Below are 15398 nucleotides of genomic sequence, written 5' to 3' on the forward strand. Positions count from 1 at the left end.
CCGAACACGAGCTTCTTAACGAGCCGAACACGAGCTGTTCGCGAACAACGAGCCATTTTGACAGCCCTACATCTATCTCAAAGCAAGACAAAGAACTTAGACTCTTATGGCGGTGGATTTTTACAAAAATTGAGACTTTATTATGTAATACAACTTCCAATAATTCAACTACAAAAAGTAATTAATTGAAGAAAAATACATTCAAATGAGGAACAAATAAAGAGTGTTGTTTCATAGTCTTGCACAAAATTGTCAAACCATCATGACATTGACATGCATATTCATGTTGGTAAAAGTGTATGAAATCTTTTATGGCATTTATCACACAACATAACTCATAAGAGATGGTGATATTCATAATAAACATAACATATCCATCTCAACAACATTTCATCTCAAATGACTTCATTGGCTTCAAAACCAGCCAAAATTTTTTATCACTAATATTGTCATTCAATGTGAATGCCCCAATTAAAAATATATCTAACGAGAAAATTTAATACATTTTTCAAAGAAGATCAATGTCTCATCATTGAAACTACGAGTCTTGATCGTCTCAAAATTCAATCTAAGGACAGATTTAATCTATTGGTACAAATGCACATAAGCTTATAAGAGAGCTAAATCTTATAAGACAAGAAGTGGTAAGATTTCCCCTCACTTGATAGACATTTGTATATAAAAAATTATCAAAGCATCATTAATGATTATGTACATGACCTAATCAGTCCCCAAAAACCTATCAAAATCTTAGAGAATCATCATGCATATAAATCATTAATAACTCTTTTGGCATTAGAGTTCTAGTGAAAGGATAGTCACTCAACAATAATGTCAAAATCACTCATAAATGTATTGAGGAAAAATGATTTAGTGTTATTAAAGATGGAGTAGTATTGCTTAAAAGGAAGATATGCATTGCCTTCCTAGAACAATACTAAGTCAGGGTGCATGCAAACAAGTCTAGTTGGAGTGAGCCCTGTGCTTGTTCTTGTTTCACTCGTTCGCTTCTTCATATTTTTATTTTTAAATAAGTTTGTGTTCAAAATGACTCATGAATAATACGTTCGTGTTCAATTTTATTCAAATTTATTTGTTTATTTTAGCTTAAGTTCCACTCTAGATTAGCTCGAATCATTTAAAAATAATAAAATTTAACATTTTTTAAAACAATATAAAAAATTAATAAAATTTTTTTATTATTATATTATTCATTTAATTATTTAATTATTTCAATCAAAGAAAATCAAATTCAATTGTTAAAAAGTTTTGCTTGTGGTGGGCTCATTCATAATTAAGCTCGAAAAAATTATTCGTGTTCAACTCTTTTGCTAGATAAACAAATTGAAGCTAAGCTATTTCGCGAGTTGAATACAATCTATTTGAAAACAATAAGCTTTTTTTATAGCCCCGACATGTCTATTTCATAATATTTTCAACATTTTAGACTTAATTTCGATCCTTTTATAACTCGAATGAGTCTATACAATCAAATTTGAATTATTTAAAAGGAAAATTTACATGCATAGCAACCAATTCTTATGCATTTACTTATCTCACTCACAGTCAAATTTTAATTTTTACATGATAAGCCCTCGAACCTATTAAAGGTGGATTACACTTTTCACCTTTTCATAGAGAGGAAAATGCGCTTATCATGTAAGCATCAATGTTGAGTGTGAGATAAGTAAATACAAAAGAATTGGGTGCTATGTATGTATATTCCCCTATTTAAAACATTTAAAATTTTAAGTGTTTGCATCTTGTAGTTTCTTAAACATTATAATTTTAATATATATATTATTAAAAATTCATATAATTAGACATGAATCTCGAATAGGGCTGTCAAAACGGCTCGTTGTTCGCGAACTGCTCGTGTTCAGCTCGTTAAAAAGCTCGTGTTCGACTCGTTAATTTTGTTCGATAAGCTAACGGGCCGAACCGAACTAAGATGTATTCGTTAAATTGATTTGATCCAACTTCAAATAAATTCAAATCAAGCACATGAAGTACAATTATAAGTTTTATATATTAAGCATATTTATAGCAAAATTGAGCAATTAATTAAGGGAAAACCAGTAAACCTAGTAATTCTTAATTTTGATATAAGTTAATAGCCCAAATTGTATTCATTTATGTTTTTCTAGGTATTTTTATGTGCAATTGTAGGGTACAGGTAGTAACGAGAGCTTGTCAATTCATTACAGAGGCATGGGAGCAAACTCAAAGAACAATAGCCCAAATTGTCTTCCAAAAGCAATAGGCAAGCTGCTTTCCATAGTTCAACTGAAAGCATGGAATATATCTTCTACATGTATGGCACATATGCGTCTAAGGCAGGGTGTAACTATAGTCTAAGTTGGCGTAGTTGCGCCAATGTGGTGTGGCTACGTCACTTAGTGGCTTATATGCACCCCCTCCATGCGCCACCTATCTCAAAACCCATACCGAGAAGATGGTGCCTAGGCTCCACTTCTATTGGCACAAAGGTGCCAGCCTTGTGGCTGTCACGACCCGGTGGGTATGCAACGTCATGAAGAGACGTGTCTCTTGGTGTGAACAGATGTGTCTATTGGATTAATGGGTTGGGGGGAGTGAGAGCGTGTTTGTAAATTTATCTGTGAGTTTTATCTTTAAATAGAAGTATAACTCTATGGGTATGCAACTTCCCTCTGAAATAGTGAAAGTCGTCGCTCTGCTCCCGAGGATGTAGGCATCTTTGCCGAACCTCGTAAATCTCTGTGTTATTCTTCTGATTTTGTGTCAATTCTGTGATCGTTTCGCCCTAAATTTCACAACATATATATATATATATATATATATATATATATTAAGTTGAAATTTGACTTACGCGCAAGCTTCACTATTCGTCTACAACTTGGATCGTAGCTCACCTAAGGCTTCCTTTCCTCCCTCACGAAAGCTTAGTCTCTGCCTGAACCCGAAATCTCCTGCTTCGCACGAGGGCCATTTTACTAGGGATGGCCATGGCTGGTTCTCCACTTTACACATGAATTTGTGACCTCGCCATCTCCCTTCCCTCTCAATGGCTCACCGCGACTTTTCTCGAACGCAGGTCCTCTTCTCCTTCGCTCGGATAAGCATGCAACATTGCTTTGACGCCTATTCCAATTCCTCGCAGACATGAAGCCTCTGATTCCCTTCTTTCTGACTTCTTCCTGCCTCACGACATTGTTCCTCTTCACGCAAGCTCCTACATGTGTTTCTTGTGCTCTCCTGGGGTTGCACACGCGACCCCGCCTACTCTGCCTCCATGAAGTCACCCGCTCACTTCTTCTTCTTCTCCTTCTTTCAATAGGGATAGTTTGACGCTTTATAGTAGAACTCCGACGTAGGCTAACCACTCCAACATTTAGATAGTTCCATTTGACATAGTGATAGCACTTGACTTCAAAGGACTTGAGAAGGAAAATTTTGAAGGCAAAGGATACTGCCTCTCATTCTGAATGCTGACACTCTGTGTGTTTCTCTCGAGCTCTTCTGAGTCTATGAAGGAGTGAAAATTTGTAAGGGAGAGAAGGTGTGATTTGTGAAGAGTTTTAGTGTTCATTTGTGAAGGAGTCCTGATTTTCTTTCTAGACTCGTGCACTTTGTTTTCCTGCATTAATACAATGCATTTCATTTTGTTTAAAAGCAAGAATATTGACTAAGTTTCATTTATGCTCTGCTTTGGTGGGTAGAGGTTTTGAGTTTTAATTTTTGTGTATGTGATTGTGTGAAAATTTTGTTGTGGTGAAGTTTTAACCATTAAATCTTCATTTATTTTCAACACGGTTAGTTGAGTTATTAAGACTCATTTTTGTTCTATTAGTTTCAAAAGAATCATTAGTGGAACAATTAGGTTAAAACTAATTAGCTTAAGTAGAATAAGAATATTGCTCTTATGTTAGTGCAATCTTGTTTTGAAATACTAAATCCTGAGATTTTCACTTTATTTAGGGAACTAAACATGTCTAATGTTCAAACTTTCTTATTATCACTATCAGAGGATAAGGAAGAAATTTGTTCCTGGTTGACACAGTTAATTCTATCACTCTGTTAACTCTAAGCCTTTAGGACTCAAATCAAGAGAGATTCTCTCACTCATTTGATTGTCTCACAAATTTAAATTAGGATTTTTATCCTAAGAAAAAATTAGATTAGATGATTTTAAAAAACACCAAAATTTGAACATTCAGTATAGACACTATTCCAAATTTTGGGAGTCAACTCATTGCTCTTATGATCAATACATTGACTTAGTTCTATATACTACTTGGAGGACACAAATACTTGTGTGCATCACCGCGGCTTCACCAATTTTAGTATGTATCAAGTTTTTTACGTTGTTGTTAGAGAATGATGTTGAATTTCTAATTTTAGGAAGATTTTAGTTGAACCATTAATATTTAGACTTTAAAATTATTGTGTTAAACATTCTTTGTAGTTTATTTGTTTTATGTATTAGAAATTCTAATAATATACAGTGTTGTGTGCTTCCTGTTCCAGTGTTAATGTAGTGCACATGTATTACTTCATTTCAATTATTTTGAAATTATGTGTTTTGATAGCCTTAAATTAACATGCATAACTGCTTAGCTTTTTATTTTGAGTAGTTTACTTGTTGTGACTTGAAATATGTATTAGTTTATGGCTATTCACTATATTGTCCTAATTGTGTATGCATAGGATTGAAACTTTGGAACTAGTACCGTATTGCCATGAACTTGAAAGATCTGTTAAAAAACTAGAAAAATTAAAAAGAAAATAGGAGAGATGCTAAACATACCTCAACATGAAAATAATATTCCTAGACACAATATCATCCTTAAACCATTTATGGTGTATGCCAACCTAATGTTAGATGATATTCACTTAAGTATTAATAATCTTGTCGTAGAAGCCAACACTTTTGAACTCAACTCGTCATTATCGAGATGGTACAAGATAATCAGTTTAAAGGATCACTCATATAATACCCTCCACTTAGCTAAATTCTTTGAATTGTGTGCTACTTGTTAATAAAATGGTGCTTCTAATAACGTTGTCTGACTTAGACTTTTCACCTTCTTAGAGAAAAGACTAAGAAGTGACTTAATTCCTTAACACCATGATTTATTACCACAGTAAACAAATTAGGTCAAAATAGTTTCTGGCCAAATACTTTCCTCCATCCAAAAAAGTAAAACTTAGGGATGATATCATCTCATTTATCCAATTAGATGGAGAATCAATCTATAGAGCTTGAAGGATATTTAAAGAGGTACTTAGGAAATATCTCCATCATGCATTACCAAATTGGCTGATATTTTAAACATTTTATAATGGGTTTGTGGGATTGTTAAAAATAATAATAGATGTTGTAACTGGGGAGTCACTCAAGTCAAAACCATTTAAGGAGGCATATTCATTGATTGAGGAGATCTTACTAATAATTTTTAATGGCATCCAAATAGACTAAATAATTCGAAGTTAGCTAGTGTGCACGATGCAAATATGCTGGCAATCTTAACCTCACAAGTAGCGGGAAGTTAGACAATTTTGGATTGAGTTGTATATCAGGATCAATTGTAATAAAGAAAAGTGTTAATGAACAACTAGTTTATCCAAGTGTTATTCATGTATAATCTATGAATGTCATAACCAATTGGTTCAATATCCCATATTCCAACACCTATAACCTAGGCTAGAAGAATCACCCTAACTTTAAATGGAACAATAATAACCAAGGTGTAGGAACCCAAATAGTGGGAAAATAATCAACCCAATCTTATAGGTAAGTCAAATAACCAAGATTGTGGCCATCCTAAACTGACCTACCCTCTTGGAGTCACTTATAATCTCCAATTTAGCGAAAAAACTATCATTGAAATAAATAATACTGAATATGAGGAATCAAATGCAAAGTCCTATTGTAGTTATTAATAATATTGGAATAAAAATCAGGCAAGTAGCTAACTCATTGAGTCAGAGACCCCACGGAACGTTATCTGAAAATACATAGGAGAATACAATGGGCCTAATTTTAAAGCATTGCATTGTCATAGGCCTTAGAAGTAGGAAGGTGTTTAAGAAGCGTATAATGGAAAAGCCTATAATAGATCAGCTGAGCCTGGTCTTGATAAACCTATATAAAAACTTACGTCATACTTAGAAAAAAAGCCTTCATCACCTCGAATAGAGCTGGATAAACCAAGACAACATTTTTCTTAGAATTTGATTAAACAAAAATTGTACCATCATCTATCCAAATTTTTAGAAAAATCTAAGAAGCTTATTATTAACATTTTATTTGTTGAAGCAATTGAAAAAATACCTAATTATAAGAAATTTATGAGGGAGCTTTTGAATAAGGGAGAAAAATTTTCAAGTTTTGAAAATGTGACACTAACTAAAATTAGTGTTCTAATTCAAAGAAAATTCTCACAAAAATTGAAAGATCTAGGTAGTTCTATCATTCATTGCACTATAGAAGACTAATTTAATAGAAATACAATATGTGACTAACCAGCTAGCATAAATTTAATGCATTTATTATTGTTTGAAAGAATAGAATTAAGAGAGTATCAATTTTCTGTTGCGACTCTTCAATTGATTGGTCATTCCTTAACTTTTCCAAGAGGAGTTAAGGAAAATGTCCTATTGAAAGTAGAAAATTTCATCTTCCATGTTGATTTCTATGAAGGAAGATGTGGAGATCCTAATTATTTTGGGTTGACCATTTCTTGTAACTGTTAGAGAAAACTTTGATTTACAAGAAGAGGAGTTAACTATTAGAGTGCATAATGAGGAAGTGACTTTTCATATTCATGATCTTATGTCACCCCCTACTTATATTCCCAACCACTGTTTGATAGTGGAAATAGAAATGTTGGAAAAATATTTTAAATGAGAATTTGGGGAAAAAATGATTTAATATTTCAGAAAGAGGAGAATATGGGATCACAACATAATTCATAGGGGAGTCTTCAAGAAATTTCAAGCATTGGACGATTAATAAGAATTATTAAATTGGATATTTGATCATGGAGAAAATCTTGAGATTAATCTGATCTTGTGAGGCTGAGGACATACAAATATGCACTACTTATGAGGCAACACAAGTGTTATCTTGTAGTGTGATTGCATGTTGTTTTATTTTGTTATGTATGTGTGTGTTGTTGTGTCAGGATGAGGACATTAGATCAAAAATAAACTAGTCCAATAGGATTCATTAAGGTTTTCAACAAAGTTAATTCCACTAAAATAAATTACGCCTTGGTTTAAGTCCATGATCTGGTCAATTTGAGTCAAATTTAAGAGTTTAAATTGTGTTAAATTGTGTCAACAAATTGACAGTTTGGTTTAGGCAACTAAGGATGTATTGTTCAAAGGACGCATCTAACATCTTAGAGCTTAACGAAGGGTATGGGATGAGTCAAATTGAATTACAAACTAAGTATGGCATTATGAGTGTTGAATATGCTTACAATGTGAGAATTTATTTATGATTGTTGATCTCTTCCAATGTACACTACCATAATCCAAGCTAAAAACATTGCATTATTACATAGTAACTTTGATTTTATTATATTTATTGAGTTGGCCGCTTGAATCATCAAATGTGAAGCAACCCATGATTCATGCTTGAATTATAATTAGGCTCTATAAGATTAAATATATAAATGCATAGATTTATATATGCATTAATTCAAATATAAATACATAACGGAAAAAAACATTTGTTTATATGCATTAATATATGCATGAATATATATGTTTTGACCAAATATCAAGCAAGCCCAATTCAATAAGCGCTTAGCCCAAGTCAAATTCCATTCTAATGGTGTCTTGATTGTGGGCTTATCTAGTTCAATTTAAGCTTAATATAGTATAAAAATTAAACTTATTCTAATGGCACCTCATTTTTTTTCAAATAATTAGATGGATTTTATATAGGGAAATTTACATTGACATGCAATTCTTATGTATTTACATATCTAACCAAGCTTTTATATTTACATTTATTATACTTTGGTGCCATAAACCCATGCATGAAAATGTGCATTCATTCTTGTAAAGGTAAGTAAAAATGGTATTTTTTTTAAATGATATTAAAGATTTGAGTACTAAGCATGAAAAACATGAAAAGATCGCCTACCATATATGTAAATACATAAAAATTGTGAGATATATGTGTAAATGCCCATTTTTCATACCATCATCACAAAATTATCACTTTTTTTAGAAAAAAAATATTACATCAAGACTCCGCATGCAGAGTTACGTGTGGAGTCTAATGAAATCACGTGATAAGAAAAAAAAAATCGGTCTGGTAACACAGAGGAATATTACTTCCATGTTATTCAGATGTTATTGTGTGTTATTCAAGTGTTATTGATGTGTTATTATACTATTATAACATCAGGAATATTCCCAGAACACAGTAACACATGAATAACATACAATAACACTTGAATAACACAGGAAGAATATTCCCTTGTGTTACCTGTGTTACCGGGAATATTCCCCTGTGGCCTGTGGCATGATTTTATTGGACTCCGCACGTAACTCTACGTGCTGAGTCCTGGTGTAATATTTTTTTCTTTTTTTTTTAAACACTCTTCAAAGAATAAAAATTAAAAAGAAATGATTATTATAATATGAACCTACCAAATTAATCTAGCAATTAATTCAAATTATTACAAAACATTCATTATGCAATTAATTCATTTACATAACATAAAAAAAACAAAATCTTACTTTCCTAATGAGCAATTACACACCATAAACAAATCATTATAGTCAATATAAAGTAATTATAATTCCTAATATCAATCTAACAAAAATCACCACTATAAATACACCTATAACTTTGAAGCAAAAAGCTTCAAATACCTTAAGAATGTCAAAAGCCCAAATTGCAATCCTTGTCATCTTCCTCCTAGCCATGGCTGCACCAGGTAACAATCTCTGTTCTCACAAACATACCACATAATTCTTACATATTTACATATCCAACCCCTAAACTTTCACTTTCACAAACTTTTTCATGGATATACAAGAGGTTTATGGTATATATGTAAATTTCAGTAATTAATATTAATTATCTGTAATTATGCAGGTGATGCTGTGGGCTGCTGCACCGATTATCATGGCTGGGGTGTTCCGAGAGTTCATCACTGCTTGGGATCAAATGATGAAGAGAATTGCAATGAATGGTGCATGCAGAGTTGCAGGGGGGGAGAATGCAAAATTAGACATAAATTGCATTTTTGTCATTGTTATTGTTAATTTGCCAATTGGAGGATTAAGGAGTAATGATGTTTAAATTAGTGTTTAATTGCTTTCATTAAGTCTAAGTAGTGGTGATTAGTATGTTGTGGAGGATAAAGTGTGTTTGTGTTGTTGCAATTGTGTTCCTACTCTTATTTTTGGAGAATTATGGCAATGGGAGCAATATTTGATTATGATAAATTTTATAGTAATTAATTTTATTATTAGATAAGTGTAATTTAATTAAAATGTATATTGCACTAATCTTGAAATACTTTTTTTATGTAATATGAAGAAATAATTATAATGTTATTCCAAAAATAATAATAATTATATAATTTTATTTTTGGTGTTTGACGGACGAGATATTCTGCATGATGTAACTGTTATTTTGGTGACAGTGTTTTATTAAGAATCTTTAATATCACATTTGTTGTATGCTGCTATATTCGCGGCGGAGGAGCGATATATTAAGTCTTAGTGTTATGCGAATATCTGAGACATGCAGGTAAAAAGAAAATGATAAAAAAGATAGCATGAGTTTTTACGTGAAAAACTCATAAGAGTAAAAATCACGAGGTCTAAGACCAATTAGAATGATTCAACTTTGTTGATATATGTTACAGGATTTAATTGGTTTTTTAATAGCTAGAAGCGATATTTTAAATTTGAGAGGCATCGACGTGAAATCTTCTAAAGGAGCGGCAAAATACATTTGGGAAGTGGTGATGACCTGGCTGTTGGGAAGGATTGAAGACTGACGACAGAGGTCGTATGCCATAAAATTTGATATCAACGTCGTTAGTGGTGGTCCGACGTCGATGGTGTAACATCTAAAAAGATCATCCTTCTTAGGAGTGCTCCAGCACGAGCACACACTTAACTTCAGAGTTTTTGGCACGCATAACTTCATAATTTCGACAGAAACAATGCACATGGTTAGGTGCTAGATATGTAAGTGGTTTGCATGTGTATCTTCCAATTTTTCAATATCTTAAATTATAGGAAAAGTTACATGGAGACCGCCTGAAACTTGATATTTACAAATCAACCTCTCTCGTTCATCCATTTTTCAAATTCTAACTTAAATATCAAAATTTACAGTAAACCCTCAACCCATATTTGTCATTTTTATCAAATCTTTGATAGTTTGATCATGGCACGAGTAAATACATTAGTTCACTCGTTTGAACAAATTGTATGGGTGGTTAATTTGCAAATATCAATGTGATGTTTTGGATGTAATTATAATTTATGAATATAAAAATGCTAAAAAGCCAAAAAGCAGAAACCAGGCCTAGATGCTCCCAAACTAAAAGATAAAACTGATGAAAAGCCTTCTATTTTTTACTTATTCTTGCAAGAATTCTCTCGGCTATCAGTCGTCGCCATCCTTGCAAGGTTGGATACAGAAGGGAAATGAAAAGTATGGTTTTGCGTAAGAATTTAAGAAACAGTTTGCATATAAAGAATCGCCCGCTTTGGTTTTTGTTTCATAAAAAAAAAAAAAAAAATGCAAAATCTCTTCTTTTTGAGTTAAAGATCTGTACTTTTTGCTGTTTTAATGGTGGGAATTACTGAATTACGCTTTGTTTGAATTCCAAAGCTCCATGATCTTCTTCCTCAGTTTCCAAACTAGCTTCTTTTCTACTGCAATCTTCTTTTGATGGTGTAACCAACCTTCTGTGATTCCAAATTTCTCCTTTTTTTTCCTCCCCCATCTATTAATCCGCCGGCGCTCTTCTGTTCCCTCTCTATTGCCATCAATGAATCATCTTCAACACGAAGTCCAAAGGCATCCAGCTCTACTGAATCCCATTTCTCGCTGCACCTTCATGATCCTTAACAGGAAGAACCGGCGCAGAAATACAATCTCTGATAAATCCGGGAAGAAGCAGATGCCCCCAAAAGTGGCTTCAGAGGAGCACATATTCAGCTTCCTTGAATCAGCTAACTCCATCCCTGAGTCCGAAGAATGTTTCCTTGAGTTCATCAGTATGTACCCAGCTTACCAATCCTCCAATCAGATCGACCAGCTTCGATCAAACGAGTATTTCCAGCTCAATAAACCAGAAGCTAAGGTATGCCTTGACTACTGTGGCTTTGGCCTCTTCTCCTACCTCCAAAACTCCCAACTTTCAGAATCTTCTGCTTTCAGCCTCTCTGTAGCCAATTCGAATTTGAAGAATCATGCCCTTTATGAAAGTGCTGCAGAGGGAACTGCGGAGAATGACATTAAAACAAGAATCATGGAGTATCTGAACACTCCTGAGAATGAGTATAGCCTTGTGTTTACTGCTAGCAGAGGTTCAGCATTCCAATTGCTTGCAGAATCATACCCTTTCGAATCTAACAAAAAGTTGCTGACTTTGTTCGATCATGAGAGCCAATCAGTGAATTTGATGGCTCAGACAGCGAGAGATAGGGGTGCAAGGGTTTACAGTGCAAAGTTCATGTGGCCGAGCCTGAAGATCCATGGTTCTGGGATGATTAAGCTGTTATCAAGCAAGAAGAGAAGGAAGAGAGATTCGGCCACCGGACTTTTCATCTTCCCGGTTCAGTCTAGAGTTAGTGGAGTGAAATATGCTTATAAATGGATGGGTTTGGCAAAGCATTATGGTTGGCATGTTTTACTTGATGCAGGATCATTGGGTCCTAAAGACATGGAATCATTTGGGTTGTCTCTTTTTAGGCCTGATTTCATCATCACTTCATTTTATCGTGTGTTTGGGGCAGATCCAACTGGTTTTGGTTGTCTGGTCATTAAAAATTCTGTTTTGAGTTGTTTGAAGAGTGGGAGTAAAGAGTCTGGTTTTGGTGTTGTGAGGATCGTGCCTTCTTTTCCACAATATTTGAGAAAATTTGCAGACTCTCATAATGGAGCTGAAGAGGATCCAATGACTGCAAATGAGGAAAGAATGGTGCTTGACACTGCCCGAGGCTCAAAAATGCAGTTTTTCTCTGGTCCATACGTTGCGCTTCCGGTTACAGACTCAAAAGAGATCATTCAAGGAACTGATTCATTTGGTGAGATAATGAAGAGCCCAATCTTCAACGAAGATGAATCATCTGACAGTTCTCTCTGGATTTATTTGGGTCCCAGTCCCTCCGGCTCAGATGTTTCAGCTCAGCTTAAAAAAGGAAAGCTTGATTCTCCATTAGCAATTTCATGGCTTTTTGAAGAAAAGAACAACAGTCTTGATAAATCCATCATATCCGTCTCCAAAGACAAAAACCAGATTCAGAAAGACTCGAAAGACAAGTCTTTTATCTCTGCGATTCGAAAGGAGACAGATAAAGAAGCCATGGTCAACTCTCCTTCATCTGAAAATGATTTAAGATCTGCAATCTGCAGAGAAAATATGGAAGAAACCTACAAAAGCGCCATTAGAAAAGAAACAGAACTTGAATTCATGATTCTCGACAGGAGAGAAGGAAACAATAACGACGCCGACCAAACCACGACTTCTCCATTCCCTCTCAGTTGGGACGACGACAGACCTTCCAGAAGCCTGATTCACTATTTGGATTCCGCCGAATCCTCTCCACATAACTCATCAGAACCAGTCTCAAAAAGAAGAGAACCAGAAATAAAATGCAGACACATGGATCATATTAACATGATTGGCATAAACAAATCCGCCATACGGATTCGTTGTCTGGTTAACTGGCTGATGCGTTCGTTGCTCCGTCTTCGTTTGCCGAGATCTCATGGCGGACACGGAATCCGTCTGGTTTACATTTATGGACCGAGGATCAAAGGCGAGAGAGGGCCCACGGTGGCTTTTAATGTAAGGGATAAAGGTGGGATTTTTATACATCCTGAAACTGTGCAGAAGCTTGCTGACAGAAATGGAATCCATTTGGGGGTTGGATTTCTGAACAACATTAGGGTTTTGGGCAAAGATGAGGCTGTTGATGGTTCGTTCTGTAACTTCATATCGAATAGATGCCATGAAAGCCATGAAAGCCATGAAAGTAAGGTTGAAGGTATTAGATTAGAGGTGGTGATTGCGTCGCTTGGATTCCTGACGAATTTTGCGGACGTGTACAAGTTGTGGGCCTTCGTCGCACGGTTCCTTGATCCATCGTTTGTGGAGGTGTCGGAGGGGTGATTAAAATTTGAAGATAGTCGTTTCTTTGTCTTTTCAGACTGATTCCTGGCATTATTTGTTTGAAGAAATATTTCGTCCGGACATCATGTACCAATCAAGCACCTAAATCGCATGTCAATAAGAGGTTTGTATTTTCTGTTCGGACACCTGACGTACATCTACGTGCGGCATAGATTATTCCTGAGTTATTTTCTGTTCGGACACCTGACGTACCTCTACGTGTATTTTCTGTTTGGACACCTGATGTACCAACCAAACACCTAAACTCAGGAATAACCTGCGTCGCACGTAGAGGTACGTCAGGTGTCCGAACAGAAAAAATTTTTGCAATAAGAAATATGACAATGTGACGTCCGAGGGTAAGTCATCAAGCTATGCTACAATAGAAAGAATTAGCTTTGTGATGCTAAGGGATTGAATTAGGGCTCACTCGGATCTATTATTTTTATTTTTATTATATCTTTATTTTTAAAAATATGTTTATTAAGAGTATTTTTATATTTTTATTATTTTTCTATTTTTAAAAATAAATCAGCCTATTTTAAACAATGCTTAAAATAATTATTAAAAATAATTATCACCATCTAAACATATTTTATTGAGAAAAGAATCAAATTGCTCTTCCAACTATTTAAAGGTGCTACTAAAATAGCTCCATATAAATACAATAAAATATAACAAAATAACTAAAAATTTCTCCAATGTTTTGTAATTTTTCATGGCAAATTAGTAAAATAAAAAAGAAGAAGATTTATACAGATGCCTAGGGCTGTCAAAAAAGCTCGTTGTTGACGAACAGCTCGTGTTCGGCTCGTTATGTAGCTCGTGTTCAGCTCGTTCGTTAAGTAAACGAGTCGAACCCAAACAAGTTCTTAAAGCTCGAATTGTAAACGAGTCAAACACAAACATCTCTTTGTTCGCTCGTGTTCGGCTAGTTTTAGCTCAAACTAAAAAAAATTATATAATTATTTATATAATAATATATTACATATATTATTTGTATAATAATATATTATAGATATTTATTAAATCATAACATCTGGTGTGGTAATATGGTGAATACCTTCTTTTATATATATTTGGTTCATGTTTGAATCCCACAATTTACATTTATTTTTATCAATTTAATTTTTCTGAGTCAATTTCGAGCCGAACACGTACACGAATATTTAAATCGTGTCGAACACGAACACACTGTTCAAGAGCCAATTTCGAACACGAGCTATTTCGAACGAGCTGAGCACGAGCCAAGCTTGAGTTCGCTCAAGCTAGGCTCGTTTACAACCCTACAGATGCCACACAATTTATATGTATTTACAGATCTAACACCTTAAACTTCAATGTTTACATCAATGTCATCTTAGCCATGCATAAAAAAGTTGTATTTCGCTTTTAAATAGTTTAAAAGTTTAGAAGGTAATGTTTTTTATGTGATATGAAACATTTGGGTGGTAGAAAAGTAATAAGGTGAAGTGTAAATGTTAGATACGTAAATACATAAAAATTGGATGGTATGTATCGTGCGAGATACTTGTGCACGCATTAATGCATACGTGTATATATGATGATTCCTTCTCATGAAATTGATTAAAGATGGTGAAAATATTATATCTGGTAAATCCGATGTACAGTCGACGGAGTGGATAGCACCACGCTGGTGTTGCCGGTTGCACAGCATGATGTGATTCAAGTCATCGTCCAGACGATTGATGTAATATCTTCTTCTAAGAAAGACAGATCAATTATCGAAAAGCAATTATAGAAGAACCTTTCTGGTTTATAGAAAAAATACTTCAACATAGCAATGTACATTTTAAATTAAAATTTGTTTAATGCTGAGTTATGATTAATGATTTGTGATTTATATAAAAAATTAGTAACTATGTGATAAATCATTGTATAAACCTTTGAATTATTTAAGTTTTAAGTAGATAAAACCAACGATGATCAATGGTTGTGCTTTGGCATATGTTTTGAGCCTCTGATGCCCTGTGACCAAAGCATGTCTGCGTTGGTTTAGACGAGATC

At 34.1% G+C, this 15398-nt stretch overlaps 1 protein-coding gene across 1 annotated transcript; it reads left to right on the forward strand.

Annotated features, from left to right (window-relative positions):
- Positions 1–10624: 10624 nt before the first annotated feature.
- Positions 10625–13789, forward strand: LOC110031257. The gene has a single exon (XM_020734372.1). The coding sequence runs from the start codon at positions 11022–11024 to the stop codon at positions 13368–13370; it is 2349 nt and encodes a 782-aa protein (XP_020590031.1). The 5' UTR covers positions 10625–11021; the 3' UTR covers positions 13371–13789.
- The last annotated feature ends 1609 nt before the right edge of the window (positions 13790–15398 follow it).

Source organism: Phalaenopsis equestris, unplaced genomic scaffold (assembly GCF_001263595.1).
Source record: "Phalaenopsis equestris unplaced genomic scaffold, ASM126359v1 Scaffold000800, whole genome shotgun sequence".
Classification (NCBI taxonomy): domain Eukaryota; kingdom Viridiplantae; phylum Streptophyta; class Magnoliopsida; order Asparagales; family Orchidaceae; genus Phalaenopsis; species Phalaenopsis equestris.

Excerpts from the sequence above, each read along its gene's own strand:
- LOC110031257 (XM_020734372.1), top strand. The coding sequence starts at position 11,022 with ATGAATCATCTTCAACACGAAGTCCAAAGGCATCCAGCTCTACTGAAT.